Source organism: Gadus chalcogrammus, chromosome 10, assembly GCF_026213295.1.
Source record: "Gadus chalcogrammus isolate NIFS_2021 chromosome 10, NIFS_Gcha_1.0, whole genome shotgun sequence".
NCBI lineage: Eukaryota > Metazoa > Chordata > Actinopteri > Gadiformes > Gadidae > Gadus > Gadus chalcogrammus.
Genome location: NC_079421.1, coordinates 1206859 through 1226614, shown reverse-complemented (window position 1 = coordinate 1226614; position 19756 = coordinate 1206859). Strand labels below are relative to the sequence as shown.

Genomic DNA, 19756 nt, shown 5'->3' with positions numbered 1-19756 from the left:
GCTTTCGTGCATGTGCGTCCGGTCCCAATGACCTCATGGCTCCATCCCACTGCATCAGAAAAATCACAGGAAGACCTAAGCGATCCACCACCACTGATGTGTGTGTGGATGGGGGCGGCGGGCGGGGGAGAGAGAGAGAGAGAGAGAGAGAGAGAGAGAGAGAGAGAGAGAGAGAGAGAGAGAGAGAGAGAGAGAGAGAGAGAGAGAGAGAGAGAGAGAGAGAGAGAGAGAGAGAGAGAGAGAGAGAGAGAGAGAGAGAGAGAGAGAGAGAGAGAGAGAGAGAGAGAGAGAGAGAGAGAGAGAGAATGTATAAATAACAGTGAAGCTCTATTGTAAGACACAATATGCCATTGTTCCTTCTTTGGGTCCAGCTCCACAGAGTGCAGTCTGTGTGTTTGCTAGCCAGCTAGCTCCTTTGCTAGCTGCCACTCCGTTTCCACCACTGATTGACCGATCGTATTAGCAAAAAAAAAATACAATTTCAATGTTTACTTTCTTACATTTTGCATACAAACAATAGTCACAAACACAATATGCCTATATTGGGGATAGCATGAATGTGTTGTAATTTTGTAAATAAGTGTGTGCGTGCGTGCGTGTTTGTGAATTAAAGTATATGTGCGTGGGAGAAAGAGATGTACATCATAGGATATAAGTTAAGAAAATGATCCTAGCTCTCTAAGAGGCATCAGATCGTCCCCATGGATGCTAACTCGCAGCTGGACAACAGTTTCTACCTTACCCAAAACCCAGTGGGTTTAAGATAAGGGTTTCCTCGACACGTAGGATCATGATATTAAATAGAAGGGAGCGTCATGTAACCCTTGATTGACAAGTAGCTTGAACAATGGACAAGCATCTTCCAATGGATTTGTTTTCACCCCTTTACCACTGACTTGTTAACTACAATACAGCTCCTCAACCTTTGTGAAGATCGCATCCCTAACTGTGGTCAAAAGCAGTTCCTGTCGGTTCTTTCCGACCCAGTTCACCAAACAACGAGACAGCCGCAGTGTTCCGATAGGCCACCGGTTCCTCAACATAAATCTTTGGAAGGTTTTCTTGGCACGTTAACCTAAGGGACCCTTACCCCCAAAGACCCTCCAGAGGAAACTGACTTAGCAGCTGTAGCTTATTCTGGGATGGACAGATTCACATCTTGTGCGTGTGTGTCAGTTTGACAGAGTACTGTTTAGGCGGACGGCCGTTCTTTTGTTACAGGGTTTCCTGCCGTTTGGTCACAAAAGAAATGTTGCTGCTACAGCAGCACCAGGCGGCCGCGCCCAAGGAATTAACAGTGGAAGGAGCAGGACTTGAGGAGGTGGTTTGGGTGGAGGTGGTGGCGTAAGTAGGACTAAGGCCTAATCCCATTTCTCCTTTTTAACCCTCCCCCTGTTTTTCGAGTGCTTCTCTTTTTTCGGCTTGCCCCCTCGGAACAGAGTTACAAGGGGTAGGGGTTGACATGTTCCCCTTTGAAATGGGACAACCCTTCAAGACGCTGCTACATCAGCAGAAGTCATCCTCATTGAAATTTGAGGCCATCGACACTTCATCACAACTTTGTTGTAATTCTTTTTAAGCTGTTATGTATAATACATTGAAGCAGCATTAAATCAAGATAATAAGATTGTTATCATAATCGTTATCTGTATTAATGGAAAAAATACACAATTAATGCATTGTGAATCATACCGATGATTCACAAAGCATTCTATGAGACTTCTTTTACCAATCAGTTTCGAGTGTGCCTCAGAAAACCTTCAGTTCGGAGGGCGATGTACCCTGACCACTTGGCCCTACCCCTCTATCCAAACAAGAGTCGGGACACTCTACACCTACGCATGAGCCGGACATGGAGGGTTGGGACAAAGTGGTCGGGGCCATAAATTGGGATTGGGCCTTAAGGTGGTGTTGGTGGGGGACTCAGAAGGGGCCGTACTTGGTGAATGGTGGAGGATTGTGGATGGGATTGATCAGTCCAAGGCATCACCACTGGGTTTTGATCGGAGACGCCGTTCCTTACAAAACTTAGTTCAACATAACCAACGCATGACTCAAACGGGCGAGAATTCACACAAACCCACGTCAATCTTACATCAGAGGTGCGTAAGATGGGGAATCTTTTTCAGGATTACATAACTATTGCGGGTCACTGTTGTCTGACATCCCTTGTCAGACAACCGCCGCATATGCACATTTTGATTACCGATTTTGTCATATGTTATCTATACATTTAGTTTTCAAGTGGTAATCATGTGGTGCGGTCCATATGCCTTTACAGAGCGCCACCCAAGAAGACACTCTGGCGTTGGAGCACACAAACATGCAGATAAGATGGGGAGATAGGGATACCCTTGAGGGGCCCTGGGAGAGGAAGTGCCTGGAGCTGCGGTTCCTGTTTCTGGGGAACCAGAGCTCTGTGAGTGAGAATGAGATAGGGAGCTCAAGCTGATTTCGTGAGAATCAGAACTCCTGCTCTTTATGAAAAGGTTTAGCAGCAATTAAAGTAAAAAAAATTTGACCCATCCAATAAATATCCAACAACTGCCTTTAAAGATGCGTTCAGACACAGGTTGTCAGACAGTCAGCACTGTAGTCACTGGTAGTGGGTCCGATCTGAGTCATCTACGCAGTGACACAAGCGGCTCAGCTAATAACAACCACTTATTTCACACCAACCGTGACGCTCTAGCACAGTTCTCTGCAATCGATGACTGGTGTCATAATGCAATACCAGAGCCAGACCAACTTGTGGATTGAAATAGAGAAGTTTAGTCCTTCGACGATAATTGGCTGACTACTATGCCCTTGGCCAACATTCGTATTTTCACTTGATTACAGCGATAATCAATTGCTCTAGTTAATTTGTGTTTGAGGGAACATTGTGTTGTAGATACTGGAATACCAATACAAAACAAACCGTAAAAAAAATGTATTGTCAATATGTAAGCTAATCACTTACTACTTACTACTTTTTGGATATTAACTATTATGGTGGTCACAGAGCAATTTGAACTATTCTTCCTCATTTAAGAAATACTCGTGAACACACAATATAAATATAACTTTGATTTGCTGTCTGACACCGATAATGTTTCCTTTGGTGGAACGAAATACTAGTTAATTATTGCAGGTGTCAGATCTTAGACATAGGCCTAATAGGCTGGCTTGGTGCGTTGGAGGACATGCATTCCGTCATCGTTTTCCCATTGATATTCAGCAGCTTTCTCATTAAGGACATGACTGTATAAAGAGTGACTGGAGCTTTATATGCGCGCACAAATTGCCGCTGCATAATAACCACCCTTTCAAAATCACATTCATCGTTAAAAATGAACCAATGCTGTAGGCTAAAGCATAGCCGCAATACAGATAATATCTGACTTATCACAAGTTACGCTTGACAGTCGGATGAATGCAACAACTTCCCATCTAGGGAAAGAGGATATCAAACAGGATATCACCAACTAGGCTGGTGAATGCGATGAACGATATTAGAACAAATAGAAGTTGGTAAGTCTTACCATATTCAGAGGGTCTCTGCCTGTGCGCTTCTCTCGCTGTTTGTGTTCTAACGGAATTAGGAGCCCGCTTGTGTTCCTTCAGTTTGGTCGGGTTGGTGTGGACAGACACTTGTGGGTGTGCGTGGTGGTGGACACCGCGATAACTTCGCTGCGACGCTCAGCGAAGTCCTCCAGAAAGCTGTTCTCAAACTCTTAAAGGCACAGGCGCTATTCAATTATCCGAGACGGCCGTCTGGTCGATGTGGAGTGGAAGACTGCTCGATCTCCAGAGGATAGTGTGGTGGGGCCTGGGCTGACAAACCCGGAGGGGCTGTGGCTTCCTTGTCAGCCAAAAGCCCTCAACTTAAAGGAAGTGACAGATTTAGCTCCTGGTTTATGGTGCCTAGATTACCACCAGCACCAGCATAATACAAGAAGCGATTGATGAATGTGCGCGTGTGTGTGTGCGCGCTCGCGTGCACGTGGTACAAATATTCCACAAAACTAATGCTAAATGCTATTTTGCATTTTTTTATTATGATGAGATCGTTCACTTTACATTAAATTCACCAAGTCAAGTTAGAAATTATTTTTTTTGTATGTATTGTAATGGGGAGTCCGAATTGTGGCTATAATTTGTCAGTATTTGTGGGCGTGGTTTATTTACCATTCCGCCCATACCAATAGAGACTGGATTTTACCTGGATTCGTCAGACGCTTCATGACCCACCTCTAGAGTGACGTTTACAATGTATATCTGAATAACATCCCCAGATCGTTAAACAAAAGCAATCTACGTGCACCAGTTCAAACATAACATTCTTGCTATTACTATGACGGAAGACATACCTGCGCATTGATTTTCTGTCCTCTCAGCTCCCGAGTCCCGCTCTGTCTCATCATGGACTTCCAAACTCTCTCGTTACTAACGGTGGATGTTGCCAAGCTGTCACTCCGATCGAGACTGGCCAATAGAGACGGGTCTTACATCTTTCGGCGTAGGTCCCGCCCACGAGATTCAGCTCAACAGCAAGCAAAGCTTTTGGATTCACAGGGCAAAAGTTTTGGATTCGCAAACAAAAGTTTTGGATTTGCAAACAAAACTTTTGGATTCCCATTAATATTTTTTTAATCACATTTATTTTACTTGCAATAAAAAAATTTTGATTGCAGTGTCGATAGTTTTGCTCTCAAATCAAATTTTTGGATTGCAGTGTGGAAAGTTTTGCTCTCAAACCTATTCTGTTTGATTGCATAATAAAGACACAAATCTACCTCCAGATTTGTGTTGAACATTTATCTAGCCCGAAACCCCAGAAGATTAAAATAAAGTTTCATCATAAGTCTATGTAAATACAATTAATGTAAAATTCTGTTTGTCGATAAAATGGTTCACCATTATTTCCCCACACACTAACCAAGCAGCTTCAGGCGGCCTTTCAGTGCCTTATGAGGCCTGCCAGGGCGCGCCGACCCTCACGTTGACAACGGTCATAGGCCACGCAGAACACACAAGCACGGACGCACCGGGGGCCTGAATGAGACTCTAGTGTGAGAAGTTGGACAACGGTTGAGTTTCCTCTTTGTGGGCCCAACGACAATCTCAGTGATGCAGACGGGAAACCGGAAGCGGCTGAGACAATACAGATTGGAGTGGGTTTGGACAACAGCTGTGTTTCTACGTAGGAAAGGAGGATACATAAACTATTCCCTCAACGCCGTAGAGGAAAAACAAGCTCACTATTCAAGTAGGAGTTTTAGTAGGCCTACACTGCAATGGTGAAATGTATTCTTATTTTAGATATGAATGGAAAACGCCATGTCATGTTATTGCTATAGGCTTACACCAACTGGGTCATTTTGTATAAATATAGGCCTATATAACCACACAAAGAATAAGACAGAATTTGATTATGAGACAGAAAAATAGGTTTATTGACAAACGGGGGAACGTCTTTACATCAACAACGGGATTGCCCGTTGTTCCCCATCCCCTGAGATTTGCTGTGTTACCATTCTCTGTACATGTCATTCACGCTATCTTGTAGAAGCCTTCTGTCGTCTGTTTTGGATACTGTAGTCTGCCCCGTAGGCGAGTTCAAGTATTTTGCTTACTGTAATCATATACAAACAAAGTACACAATCTATTAACCAATCCAAGTACACCCCTGAAAATCAGTCGCACAAGCGCGAAGGGTAGCTTTTAAGCCCCTATATGTTATAGTGCACATCCCATTCCACTTCGCAATCATGCACGGAGTTACATAACTTCACCACTAGAGGGCACTGCAGATTAAGAAACTGATAGTTTATTTATTATATAATTATCTCACTGCATAAGGAAACTAAATATCATTTATAATATCATATTTACATACCCAAATAGGAAAAAACAATCTTGCTGAGGCTTGATAGGAAAAAACTAGTTTCAGTTAAACGGTCAGACAAAATAAATGTTACAGAATGTTCCTGGAAGTTAGCAGCATTTCACACTCAGAGGAACCGAATCAACATGCATTCACATCTGTCTAAAATGTTGTTTACATGCAGAGGTCATGTTTATTTCTCCCTCTCTCTTCCTCCCTCCCTCCTCAACTTGCAAAGAGAAGAAAATAAACTTAATTGACAGACAAAAAGATTAGACAGAGATAGACGGACAGACACACAATCATGCCATCCTGATGGACTATCAGAAAGACAGACTGGAAGTCAGTCAGACAGACAGACATCCGCCAAGACAGACTAGTCACACAAGTCTAGTCAGACAGACGCTTAGTCAGTGGGCCAATCACTCAAATCCCATTCTCAGAAAATCTGTCACTCAGAACAGATTGCGAAAGCAAGGGGAACGATCGCTAACGAAAACAACAGCAGCTTCCCTCCTCCTCCTCAGTCCTCCTCAGTCCTCTTCCTCCTCATCCTCTTCCTTGCTGTGGTGAGCCTCCTCCTCCTCCTCCTCTCAGTCCTCCTCGCTGTGGTGAGCCTCCTCCTCCTCCTCCTCCTCAGTCCTCGCTGTGGTGAGCCTCCTCCTCCTCCTCCTCCTCTCAGTCCTCTTCCTCACTGTGGTGAGCCTCCTCCTCCTCTCAGTCCTCTTCCTCGCTGTGGTGAGCCTCCTCCTCCTCCTCTCAGTCCTCCTCCTCGCTGTGGTGAGCCTTCTCCTCATTGAGGCTGCTCTCGTCGATGTTCTCCAGGGAGTCTGCGCGCTGCAGCGTCAGGTCGGCCACGCTGACGCAGGGCAGGGTGTTCTGCTCGGGATACATCCAGGGCTTCAGGCCGGGGTTGTGCTTCCGCTTCCACTCGGGGTACTTCAGGGACGCCTTGTAGATCTTCTTCATGGCCTGGGTGGAGCGGGAGGAGGGAGAGGTGTGGTTGGGTGGGTGTTCATGAGGGATGGAGAGGGGTTCAGTTAGTCTAGCATGCAGCAACTGCTATTTTTGCTGGTTCCAACTGAAAATAGATCTGTCTGGATTACCTGCTGCCACCTATGGCTCTAACTGGTTTCAACTGGTTTGGCTCAAACCATAAAGGTTGGGTATGGGATTTGCGAAACGCCAGCAGATTTTGAAAACACACAACTCGAATGGTCCTACCCCCTCTCCTTCAACGCTGACTCTGACTCCACCCATTCCAAGTACATGGACGCGCAATCATGCACAAGCGAACACAGATGCACGAGAGCGAGCCATTAGCTAGTTAGCTAGCTCCAGTAGCTACCGCAGGATATCAACAAACAGAAGCTTGCTCTGGGTCACGAGCTTTGAGTACGTGCACGAAGGGGTCACGCGGGGGTGGGGGAGGGGGAGTGCAGTACGACCGTTTGATTGACGTACTTACTGTCCAATGCCACTCGATGGTTCTGGAAATCATTGGCTGGAGTTTTTCGAGCCCTGCCCGTTCCACAGATGATTGACTTGTTTAATTTTCATGGCAGTACTTCTAACTCAGTGGCTGTAAGTGTGTTATGATAAGGATTTCAAGTAATTTTGCAAAAATCGACAAACAAGAGAATTCCATACCCAACCTTTAAGATCGATTTTCTGCTTCTATGACGAGTTTCTGATTGGTTGAGATCATTCTAGATTCTCTGCCTCTATGATTCTGATGACACCAGATCATCCTGGATTTTCTGCTTGGGCTTTTGTTTTAAATGATTTATGTTCTCAAACAAAGAACGTGATTTATTTATTTATTTGCCCTCACCAATCACTTGGTAATCTATGCTTTACCAAGATAACATGGCAATAGAGTTTGTAAATAACAATAAATATTGGGATTGTGTTGACGCATGTATAGATAATATAATACAGTGGAGGCACATCATAGCTGTGTTAGATGGATGTTACCTTCGGAGCGACAAACTGGGACGCCCTGTTGACCACCCACTTGGGCAGGGATCCTACGTACACACCAAGAGAACACATCGGTTAAAACACACACACACACCGGGTATGAGTTGAACACACACACACACACACACACACACACACACACACACACACACACACACACACACACACACACACACACACACACACACACACACACACACACACACACACACACACACACACACACACACACAAATACAGAATGAATATAGAAACGGTCACATGTACACAAACGGACTAAACTGACACATTCTTACAGCTGGTTCATGCAAAACACACATCCTGCTCTCCAAGACAACACACATATGGTCAAGACACAAACACTAGACCTATTCATACTACAACACATGCACACACAAAAGCACACAACAGCTAATATTCTCCATATGCTAATGGTAGACGGCAGATAATAATGACCCAGGACAGATAGCTGGGAGCGAGGTGGGAAATGTGCTGATGTCTGCAGATTTGGATAAAACATTCATCTCCCAGCGAGGGAGCTGGCGCTTCAAAGACTTCCTGTCTCTCAGCACGGAGCGCCCCCCGAATGCGCGGCCGCTGGCACACAAGGCACTGCGTCCCAGCGTGCGTTTACTGCATTACTTTGCACTGCTCTTATGTAAAAGCGGCGGGAAGCCCTCCATGTACACTCACAATGTGCCGCTGTGTTCTCAAAACAGTGTCTGCTGCTGGAGCTCAGTCAAGTAGTTTGCCATCTCAGATACCCTTTCTCTGCGTCTGCGCTTACGCCGCCAAATATAACCTAAAAATATAACACTTAGCATTCACCTCTGCCTCGGTGTGACCTCACCTCACAGGTCTACCACGGTCAGCGGGTACAGGGTGACCTCACCTTTGGGGTCTACCTGGGTCAGGTAGTAGAGAGTGCAGCTGCTTGGCCCGTTGGACTGGATCAGGTAGCCAGTGAGCAGCGAGACTGCTCTGACGTAGTCCTTCTTGGGAGGGTGTTGCTGTAAGGAGTGGAACGGTTTGTGTTCTTTAACACAACTAGCAGCTGCAGTCTCCAACATCATTCCTTTGGCCTAGCACATTATTTGACTTACCCTCCCCCCCAATATAAAACTCTACAAACAATGTAAAAAATATACACTGCTTTCTTTTGAATACAAAATGTGAATTGCATTCTTTAATTAAAACACATTTCTAGTAAGTGCCCATAATGATCTATAATTAAAGTGATCAATGAACGTTGAAGTGCACAGAAGTAGACACAAAGAAAGAAGAGACAAGGAAGTTGAGAAGAAGAGAGTAAAGTACGAAAGAAAAGAAGAGTAGAGGAGAAAGGTTGAGCAGATCCGAGTAAAGTAGAACCAAGTGGCGTAGAATTGAACAGAGTAGACAAGACGAGGAGAGGAAAGGAGTGGTCCCTGGAGTTTAAATGGCACAATTGGTTCTACTACAATCAAGTTCCCTATACATTTCCCATTGCTCCGAAACCAGCAGTCAGTGTCTACATCGTTACCACTGCCGTGAACAAATTAAAGCCTGCCACCGTTTGCCGGGCAAATATAAGAAATTAGAAAAAAGTATTCCCGCACAGGTAAAAATAAACATAGGAGCCCGAAACATGCTTCCCAAGCTTCTCCTCTTGTCTTGAACATCCGACATTAAAGATTCAACAGGCAATAAGGACAGAGGTAGAGAAGGAAAGACGTACGGGGTGTTTGACAGAGTAGTTGATTATGAGGTAGTCGTTGCCGAGTGGTAACCAGGATCTCATGGTTACAAAGTCTCGGTTCTTCAGTGGACTCGGACACTTCCCTGAACACACAGGAGTGAAAAACACAAGACACAGTGAGATTATGCCTTGTTTAGGTCAACTCCCAATAGTTATATTTGCATGCGATTACTAATCACATGTAAATATGACACTTTTTGCGTACATTAAGTTCTAAGCATGGATGAATCTGTTTTGGAATCATGGATGATTCCAAACAGTTGGAATCGAACCATCTTACCCTGAGAGTTACCATTTATAATCAATTAACATTAGATCAATATAATTATGGCAGGATGGGAGCAGGATAGTTTAGTGGCGAGGACGTTTCATCCAAAAGGTTCTAGGAAAATGTGCTAGTATTAACAATGCAGATATCTATCATTAGTTTGTTGTGTTCCGCTTCACAAAAAAAGCATACATAGGGTACAAGAATGGCATCCCATTAGACAAAACTGTAATGAAGCGCAGTGTCAACAATGTCAGGTCAGCCTTCCATATTGTCCCATTTTAAACTGGTCGCTCAGGTCTCCACGCCATCCCTAGGTTTCCCTTTTACCCAGAGTTCATAGCGTTTGTCCGCTAGTCAACAGGTATGCAGTGGGAGGTTTGTGGAGAGGAGTCCGGGGTAGAGTTTCAGGACCCCAGAGGGGTTCCTTTTCCTGTTTCCTGTTGGTTGTGTTAGCGAGGGAGCGACCGCGTTATGATTTCCAGAACGGTTTCTTTGTTTGTTGTGTTGGAACTCCTCGAGATACACAATATAAAAATCATGAACAAAGGTCTCCAGATCCCACATCGAGATATACCACGTCCCTTTCTCTCTACCCTCAGAGTCCGTACCTGTCCTCTGTTGCCAAGAAATACTGTTATACAAATGGATGTTGTTGTTACAACCCAATGGAGGGATTGAAATTGTCCAGTACATATGTACGTTCCCCTCTATTAAGTTGACATAACATGTTTTTGTTTTGGATATTAACATACACTAGACGTCTTATCAACACTTGATTCCTCTTGTCACACTAGATTATATTTCATATTCTGTGAGACAGATTCTGTCTGCATAAGACTGTCCTACATTAAACAGGGATTTGGCCTACAATGCACTTTCTGGTTTACACAACACGCCTGCATGCAGGCACACACACTCAGTTTCCCATGGACTTATGTTTGTCTGTTTGTTTTGGATATTCCTCTCTTGCTCTCCCTGCACACCCTTAAAGTACACAACTCCCTTTATGTAACTCTGAATACTTGCTAGATGTTAGATCAAGCATCGAGCGCTGTTTTTCAAACTTCCCTGGATCCTAACAGGCCAGAAGGGGAAACAAACTACATCTATACAGTATAATAAATGCTTTCAAACAACCAGTCAAGTAAACCCCTAAACGAATATATCCAAACAGCTAGAGTGGTTAACAAAGTACACATCAACCGGCCCAGAAACAAAAGGCAACAGAATACTTTGTAAAGAAATGGCGAGTCTTACAGGAGTAGTAGCCAACGTCTGCATTGACGGTGAGCCGTCCGATATCGTAGGTGTCAATCATGTTGGTGTCCCACTTCTTGCGGTAGCTGGTGTCATGGAGGACGTCATACACCGTATCCGCCCGCACGTCCTTACACGTGATCCGCATCTGAAACCCGTGCAGAGAGAGAGGCCTTTAAAACGCTGATTCTACTTCAAGGCTTCACTACTCATGAGGACAAGAAACACAAACTAATTAATAAATTAATTCAGATTCTTACAGCTCCTCTGCAGTGTTTTTTTGGTTGTGTTTTTTACGTCTAGGTAATGCAAGAAGTATGTTGTTTACTGTACTCCAATCCTGATGGCATGCTTATAATTGATCAGCCTTGCTTATAAGTCGCTTTGGATAAAACCTTAGTCGGCCAAATGAACAAAACAGAGGGGAAAACGGAGCAGTATTCAGCAGCGGCGATTCAGCACTGGAGTCCATTTCTTCATAATGAGGCAGAGGCCGCTTGACGCAGACGGTCTACAACAATATAATGGGTAATTATGTGCAGACGTGTTAAAGCCAAGCAGCACGTTATCTCCTATGAGCAATTCATCAGTCTGACGTCAGTTCAAGCAGGGTTAATAATGCTTAATCAGAGTTACTTATTAATGATATGAGAGAGAGAGAAAGAGAGAGAGTGACAGAGAGAGAGAAAACAACAATAGAGGAAGGAATAAATATATTTCAGGAGCCAGGCAGCAATTTTCAATATCTTAAAGAGGACATATTAGGAAAACAACACTCTTTCTGGGATGTGGGGTGTAGTTTTGGGTCTTTGGCTCCCACACTCATAAAAACTTTGAAAAAAGTTCATGATTTTTTGAGTGAGATATGCATTTCTAAAAGTACCCCGCCCACAGTTACCAAACGAGCGAGTCAGCTTCGGCGCCCCCTCCTACGTAGGAAGGGGGCACAGTTGAATATTACCTCCCACTTCCCCACTCCCCTCCAATCAGAGCACAGCTACGATTTTGTGGACCAGCAGACGAGCAGCTCTGGTGGGGGGAACTCGGCAGCAGCCCGGCAGCTCAGCTCCGGGAGCACAATCCCTTTTTCTGCCGGACTGCCGCCGAGCTACCCCCGCCAGACAGTTCAGCTCTCGGAGTTCAGCTATCATCCGAGACGCACATAGCTTTTGGCCGTGATTTTAGATATAGGAATATTATATAAATACCAATAAATAATGTTATTATTATTATATTATATTATATAGATATAGAGCTCCAGGAGTCCGCAAAAACAACAATCCCTTCTCCTCCATGCTGTGGTTCAGTCTGACAGCTCATTGGTCAATTGGCAGCAGCTCATTTGCATTAAAGCTACAGACACCAGAAACAGCGCATTCTGAAGGGAGTGAAACAGAGGGGAATAGCGACGATTTTTTTTCCTAAAAGCTATTTCCAGCAAACAGCTTCAAAAACATGTTTTCTGGAACTCAAATACAATGTTTACTTGTTGGGAAAACACCATAGTATGTCTCCTTTAAACAAACGGAACAGGGATATAGTCTCAGTAAAACTAAACACAACACAGTGTATATCTTACCAAACAACACAAATGGTTTCTACTTAGGACCTCATTCTGCTTATTTCAAGTAGAAACTCTGGTGGTGGGGGGCGGGGGGGGAATTCAAGTGGATGGAAGAAGTAGGTTGTAACACTTTTCCACTGTTGTAATCTCATGAGGGTCGATTCGGTGTCCTACTGTACCCTGGCCTGAGCAGCCGATATCAGACACTGTAGCCGGCTAACCTAGCAAAGACAGGCCGCATGTAACTCAATCAGCACGCTTCTCCTGCACCCCCCTTAAACATTAATGACTCCACCTCTCTGCCTCTCAAAAATAAAAAGGAGTCAGCTCTAAAGCCATTTTGCAAGGACACTCACATCATAGTTAATGTGATACAGGAGTTATGGGAATTATTATGTTATGTTTTATTATTAGTATGGAATTACATCGCGAATTAATGATATTCTCTAAAGATACAGAGCACTACAAGAATGGAACGTTGTGTATGTCTAAACCCAAGCCTTAACCGAAACTCAGAAGATGTAAACTTCTACTTTTTTTTTTAAGGCAAAAAAAAGGACCTCCATCACATCCAGCTGTCAGCGTTCAATGACACCAACAACCTCCACATCTCCCTTCACTGTCTCCCTCTTATCGTCTGTAGGTCGTATGTCGTCACCACCTGCCGAACATTTAATATTTAATGTATGAGAAGATGCGCCTGGCTGCTCCTGTAAGACCAACTAAATTATTCAACCCGTTCCTAAAATCCTCCTCATTATCTTGGCCCTGTCTTAAGGGAACTGAACATAATAGGTCTACGGGCCAACATTTTCCCAGAATATCACATTAAGACAGAAACATCCATGTTTGATAATTAGGTTGATTTGGATACTGCAGACATTATTGGTGTAACCAACACTGAGCTAAACCAGTACAACCAATATATCAGGTGGCGACGATATATTTGTACTTTGGCTTTAGATACATGGATATACTTTTCTTCAGCTTTCATTATGTTGAATGTTAATGGGAGACTTTAAGGGACCACAGAAGTTTAGTTCAGCACCAGCAACCATGTCACCCCGGATCAATTAAGTAATCTGAATAAGCCATGGCAGTGTTTTTCTGGGAACTGAGTAACGTAAGAAAACCTACTTTGAAGAGAACTTGGCAGGGCTACCTGAGGTTCAGCAACACCATCGGTACTCAAGTTCCCGCTCACTAGTGACCATCCTCTTTTCCACCTGAATCTTTCAGCAAGCTGATGTGTTCATCCGTGGCATGCAGACTCCTGGAGAGACCAGAGGCGTGTAACATGGCTATGCTAGTGTTCTTGTTGTGTTCATCACCGTCAGGCTGAGCTAATCTGTGTTTCTATGTTCTGTGCTTTTGTGATGTTCTGTGCCGTTAGGCTGGCTAGGCTCCATTGTCATGGAGGTCACCACTGGTAAGCTAGGCTGTGTCGGTGCTCTCGGCTAGCCAAGCCAGGCTAGGCGAGACTGTGTGCCAATGGTGCTCTATGATGCAAGGCTAGAATAACCCGTGTCGCTATGGTATCCATTAATGCAAGGCTAGGCTAGTCTGTACCGTTGCTGCTCCTTTCTGAAAGGCTAGTCTGTGTTCCATTAGTGCTATGTGATGCTTAAATAGATCAGGCTAATCTGTGTTCCTTTGGTGTGCTTTGTCGCTAGGCTCTGCTACTTTGGTGTCATTTGGTGCCTAGTGAGGCTAGTCTGTGCTCTTTTGGTGTTCTTTGTTGCTAGGCTAGGCTAGTCTGTGGTGTTCTTTGCTGCTAGGCTAGCATATGTTGCTGCCTAAAAGCCCTCCTCATTTCTGTAGATTGATCACCCCCTGCATAAAATCATATTTCTCAAGGATGTCTTGATGGCACTTATATAAAAAACTAAGTCAAGATGGGGGGTATGATTCCAGCCAACTTGAGGCATTAAGAGCTCATCCTTTTCACAAGCCCAACCTTGGCTTACAGCCTCCATTATCTACAATAACAACAATAGATGCCCTTTACCAGACGCTTTTATCCAAAGCGACCTACAGGGAATTCAGACACGCAATTAAGGAGCAGAGTTAGGGTATCTTGGACCAAAGAGGCAGGCTCTTCTAGACAATGGGGATATACCCAGTACCCTTCATTTGGGAGATAATCTCCCATCCCTAGCTATTACACTATCTTTCCCAACGCATTACCTCCAGCATGGGCCTTGCATAATGTGGGCTGTACGTGACACGTCATGCATCCAGTCGATTCAGATTTTGCTTATTCTATTAGCAGAGTCTCAGTTGGTACATGTCGATGATGCCATAAATTATGATATATATTATTCAAAGACAAAGAAACGCTAGACCAAATACAGGTAGCTGGATGCCTTGGCCATTCCTGTGAATGAAACATGACGACTTTTACCTTGCACTGACTTTAATGAGTTTCAACCTTTACCCTCTGGGCACGCATCATATGTCCAGCTAGCCACATCCCTGGCCTTACCCTAACCCTCTTACGCTCTGTGTTTGGGAGTCAGGGATTATGTGTGTGTGTTTGCCTGCGGTGTAGACTATTGTTGATCGCTGTTCTAGTGTGTTCTGGCGACTGGACTGGATGCCTGGACTCTCCTCATGGTTAACCGGCCAGCACCACATCACCAATTTAATCTGATGTGCATGTATTAACCTGTGTGTCAATTATGGCCCCCATTGCACTCCTGACCATCCCTGGAAGAAGGGATCCCCCCCTACTATTGATCCCTCTTCCTTGCTAATTCAAGGGAGGTTTTTCTTGCCCTTGTGGGGGCTTGGGTTAAGGGGGGTGTCCTCAGTATTTGACCTGTTAAGCCCTTTGACACTGTAATGGTGATTAAGGGTTATACAAATAAAATTGAATTGAAGAGTTCCTGTACTACAGAATCCAACAGATGAGGACGGCAGCTGATATTACTGGTAGAGGTCGCTACGATCATACCTGGTCACATGAACACTGGCCATGACCTCGTGTGACCACAGAGGTAAAGACTGTTTGTGGTTTGTTTGGTTATTTTTTAACAGCCACATCATTAAACTGATGTACAACATAAATCTGTACTTTGCAATTGTGGATTACCAAGGTGTGTCAATTACTGTACAGTCACTTGGTCAATACAAGCTGGGGAGGTAGGCTAGTCTAGTCTATGCCCCTTTGGTGTTTTTTGTTGCTAGGCTAGGCTACTCTGCATAATCCTTGCTGCCAGCTAGTCTAGAATTTGTTTTTGGAATGCCCATTTTGGCTGGTGTGGTCAGTCGGGAATATTCGAGAGGTAAGTTCCCAACATTCGGTTGTTGACTTTTCCATTAGTGGCATTAGTGATCACTCCTTGAGCAAGCAGAATAGCGTAAGCATAAGGTGCTACCTTAAAGTCTACCTAATTTGCAGATTTATTTACCTTAATTCTCCTTTATTGTACTCCTTATTTTTGGAATATTGTGAAACTTATTTGCCGTCAACCTGCAAGAAGCGTCAGCTTCTTTTTAAATTGTGCAGCGATACCTCGCTTACAAGCACCTATTAAAACATTACACAAGTTTGGACAAGTAAGTGTCAGGCTACTTCACAGCAAGATCAGTGTTCAGTCCTTCCGAGTCTCAATCTCAAAATATCCGGACCTATCATCAGAGAGATGATCTATGACCTAAGGCAAAGAAGATGACATCAGAGAGATGACCTACCAACTAGTGTTAAAAACAATCACAAGCAATAAGTGAATTGATTAAATTCTGATAACCAATTAATACTTGTTGTTCTTTACCAAGTAAAACCTAGAATAACATTTGCTGCCTCCAGGTTCACAAATGCAAGAGATGGTGTCTCTTATCTCTTACATATCATTGTGAAATTAATAACTATTTTTTTCTACCAAATTGAAGAAGCAACTTCGGGCTTTGGTATTACATGAAGGCATGCCAATTATTCATTGACATTTCAGATGTAATAGCCTACACACTTTCATGTATTTTGGAATGAGTAGTTCTGAACCTTCTGTAGGGGAAACAAACCCATGAAAATAATGTCAAACAACGAGATGAGTCATAGATACAGTAGAACGATAGATCTAAATAAATGAGCATGAGTATGAGCGATAGCGATAGGCTACTCTATGATAACTAGTGGTGTGACGATTTCAGCATCTGTATCTTCCGGGGTCCAGGACCATTACCTAACTCCGGGCTACCAGTGTTGTGTTTGGAGCACACAGCAGCGCCGCAGTGCAGCGAGGGGGAGTGCGGCAGCACCGGGAGAGATGCACCCTACTTGCCTTGAGTTTCTGCACCGTGTTGCACTCCTCCGCTCTGCACCACACGGTCACGCCTCCCTTGTTGTAGCGGGCCAGCCATCCCTCGTGGTTTTCGCATTGTTCTTTGAAAGAAGTGAAATCCGTGTCGTCCGGGATTTGGACAGGCATCTTGTGCAGGATACAATATAAAGTGCAATAGTACAAAATAAAACAGGCCTTTTTATTGGCTGTTAAAACGCCGAATCACCGCCGTTTTTCCTTGCATTTGCTCCCACACTCTCTTTCTCTCTCTCTTTTTTCTTTTGACCAACTGAGGCCAACCAAAAGAAAACAAATCGCAACTTACTTGCCGGAGGGGAACACGGTCTAATTCACGCACGGTGAATGCTAGTGAAAAGCAAGCAGATATTTCCGGTAGTCCAAACAGTCAACTGAAAGTGCAAAAATAAATAAATAAACTGTTACTCAACCACCACTAAACCTCCCTGGATGTGGGTCCCTCTCTCTTTGCTCTGTCAGCAGGTGTGTGGGTGCTCCGGGTCTGCGAGTCCTCACCTGGTATCATTCGTCACAAGCAAGAACGCCGTTGAATAGACCAGGTGAGGCGACACGTAAACGGATACCTCCCCGGTTTCCAGGTGAAGGCGGAGACTTGAACACGCTCGCTGCATTTAGCCAGACTGACTGATGGACAACAGATCAGGTGACGGCTCCCAATGGTTATTCCTTGTCTGCGAATGCGTATCTAATACCAAACACCGTGCTGTCCGCACTGTACTGGGGGGCGCGAGGTATCACGGCAAATCACATTAAATATGAACTGATGCGAGACTAGAACTAAATATGCAACTTGGCTCTGACCGCCAGAGGGCACTGTGCACACAGAAAAAGTAAGCGTGTAAGGGAGTGAGTAGGCCCGTCTGTGTTGCAGGCCTGCACATGTGCGTATTTTGTGTGTGTGTGTGTGTGTGTGTGTGTGTGTGTGTGTGTGTGTGTGTGTGTGTGTGTGTGTGTGTGTGTGTGTGTGTGTGTGTGTGTGTGTGTGTGTGTGTGTGTGTGTGTGTGTGTGTGTGTGTGTGTGTGTGTGTGTGGAGCCTGCGTACACATGTGTGTTGCATGTGTGAACATGTGCATATGTCATGTATGTTTGTCATGTGACGTGATCCCAGACACGCAATGTAAAATAACGTAAACTAGTAAGCCCCACTTCCATCTCTATGGGCGGCCTTTGACCTCTCAGCATGCTGTCTGGTAACCGGACCTCCGAGGCACAAAGCTGCACTTGTTGGGATCTTTAGGACACACGCACGCCTTATGTCACCATGAAGCCCGGCCCCTACAGTGTTAAGTGGCCGATTCTAGTTAACTTTATACTTTGTCATTAGTAATTCTTACTGATGACACATGTGGTGAGACAAACTTTCACATGGATGTATTTGTCCGGAGTGATGACAAATCCTCGAAACAACTGCTTTGAATCGCTTTGATGTGTGGGTGTTGTTGTAAACGGACGGAAGAGCAGAATGCCAGCTTTGCCCTGTTCTTCCTCCGATTATTAAACATGTCGCCCACCTTTCCCGCTACAAACTCTCAAGCGGAAGGAAATATATAAACACCACACGATCTGCCCTATCAGCGATTCAGCTGATGACGAGTCACGTGATGTCACTGCGGTAGAAGGACATCATCCATCAGCCTGGCTCTGGGTGACATCAGGCAAACCATTTAAGCCCTTGTTTAGATAACTCTCTTAATGAGCGTTCCCAACCAAGGAGGTGACTGCTTCGACTCAACACATTGGCATCGAGCGAGGTAAAACTCTTGAAGTCCTTTAAGGGCTGATTAAGTTTCCATGTCGATACAACGCAAGGACCACGCAGACCCTTCGATGCAGTCGTGAGCCTGGTTTGGATCTGCTTCGGGTTTTAGTGAGCGGACCAATCACAGCCCTTGCTGCTGCCTCGATGCAAGGTTACAGTCTTTGGGAGGCGCACATCAGGCCCTTGGGGCGGACGCAAGGTGGGTCCGCAAGGACGTAATGGGCCTGTAAACCCCCTTGTGTTGCGTCGACGGGGAGCCATAGTCAGCCCTTCAGGGTTTTGCTATTTCCCTCAGTTTGATTTCAAATTGATAGGTCCGTAGTTTTGAGTCCTTATGTCGTTAGCAGGCAGGATGATTATTAGATTTAGAGTTATCTTTTGTACATTCAAATAGCTATAACTGCTAAATATTTGCTGTGACACCAGAATATCCTTTCTGGGGTAGTAAAGTTCAATTGATCTTATCTGCTTAATGAACCTTTCCAGTGGGTTAGCGAGCTAAGTAGGATGTTTTCTAGTTGTGCTTCTTAGTACAACTGCCTTTCTCGTTCGTTTGGATCCCCCCGGCGATAGTTGAGGTAACACTTTTTCCAGAGCTCCCTCTGGAGACAGCAGCAGCAGAGGTGAGCGATGAGCTGCTGGTCGCTCCGAGGACAGACCATGTATCAGGCCGTTGGAACCCATCCGGATTGAGCTGCATCACGTTGGATGAATTAAACATTGGCATTTGGTCTGCATATAGTCATCCTCACTATTTACCTTTCACAGTTTAGACATTTTGCACATGTCCAAAGCCAGACCTGTTGAATCGTAGCTAGGAAAGCAAATGTCAGGTCAGAGCTGTAGATAATACATATAATAGATAAAATACAATACTATATGTACTTTTATCTTAAGTATCACATTATACAACATTGTATTTATTTATTATTATTGTATATGTATAGTTTGATTAAATTGCTTGTAAAAAGTCTGGTAACTTATTTTTTATA

General features: G+C 44.4%; 2 protein-coding genes across 7 annotated transcripts in view; both read right to left on the bottom strand.

The window, feature by feature from the left end:
• Nucleotides 1-4467, bottom strand: part of arap3 (ArfGAP with RhoGAP domain, ankyrin repeat and PH domain 3) — a 36736-nt gene extending 32269 nt beyond the window's left edge. The window contains exons 1-2 of one of the 3 annotated variants that reach the window (XM_056600939.1): nucleotides 4353-4467; nucleotides 3525-3866 (exon numbers count right to left, since the gene is read on the bottom strand). The gene's annotated coding sequence lies outside the window, so the exon portion shown is untranslated. The other 2 variants (XM_056600942.1, XM_056600940.1) reach the window with 2 other exon arrangements.
• Nucleotides 4468-6588: 2121 nt separating this feature from the next.
• stard15 (StAR-related lipid transfer (START) domain containing 15) lies at nucleotides 6589-17768 on the bottom strand. 4 transcript variants are annotated; one of them, XM_056600945.1, is made up of 8 exons: nucleotides 17500-17766; nucleotides 17291-17375; nucleotides 16966-17112; nucleotides 11119-11266; nucleotides 9570-9673; nucleotides 8745-8862; nucleotides 7847-7899; nucleotides 6589-6841 (listed from the first exon to the last, which is right to left on the bottom strand). In XM_056600945.1, exons 3-8 carry the CDS (start codon nucleotides 17110-17112, stop codon nucleotides 6629-6631), a joined length of 783 nt encoding a protein of 260 aa, XP_056456920.1. In that variant the 5' UTR covers nucleotides 17291-17375; nucleotides 17500-17766; the 3' UTR covers nucleotides 6589-6628. The 4 variants fall into 4 exon arrangements, with proteins under 4 accessions (XP_056456920.1, XP_056456922.1, XP_056456921.1 ...); XM_056600947.1 differs by having other exon boundaries at nucleotides 16966-17066; XM_056600946.1 differs by lacking the exon at nucleotides 17291-17375 and having other exon boundaries at nucleotides 16966-17066; nucleotides 17500-17768.
• Between the last annotated feature and the right edge of the window lie 1988 nt (nucleotides 17769-19756).

Coding starts and splice junctions, on each gene's coding strand:
- stard15 (XM_056600944.1), bottom strand. CDS start 17,112: ATGCCTGTCCAAATCCCGGACGACACGGATTTCACTTCTTTCAAAGAA. Junction 11,267..16,965: donor ACACGGTGCAGAAACTCAAG/GCAAGTAGGGTG, acceptor CACGGGTTTCAG/ATGCGGATCACGTGTAAGGA. Junction 8,863..9,569: donor ACTACTCTGTCAAACACCCC/GTACGTCTTTCC, acceptor CACTCCTTACAG/CAACACCCTCCCAAGAAGGA.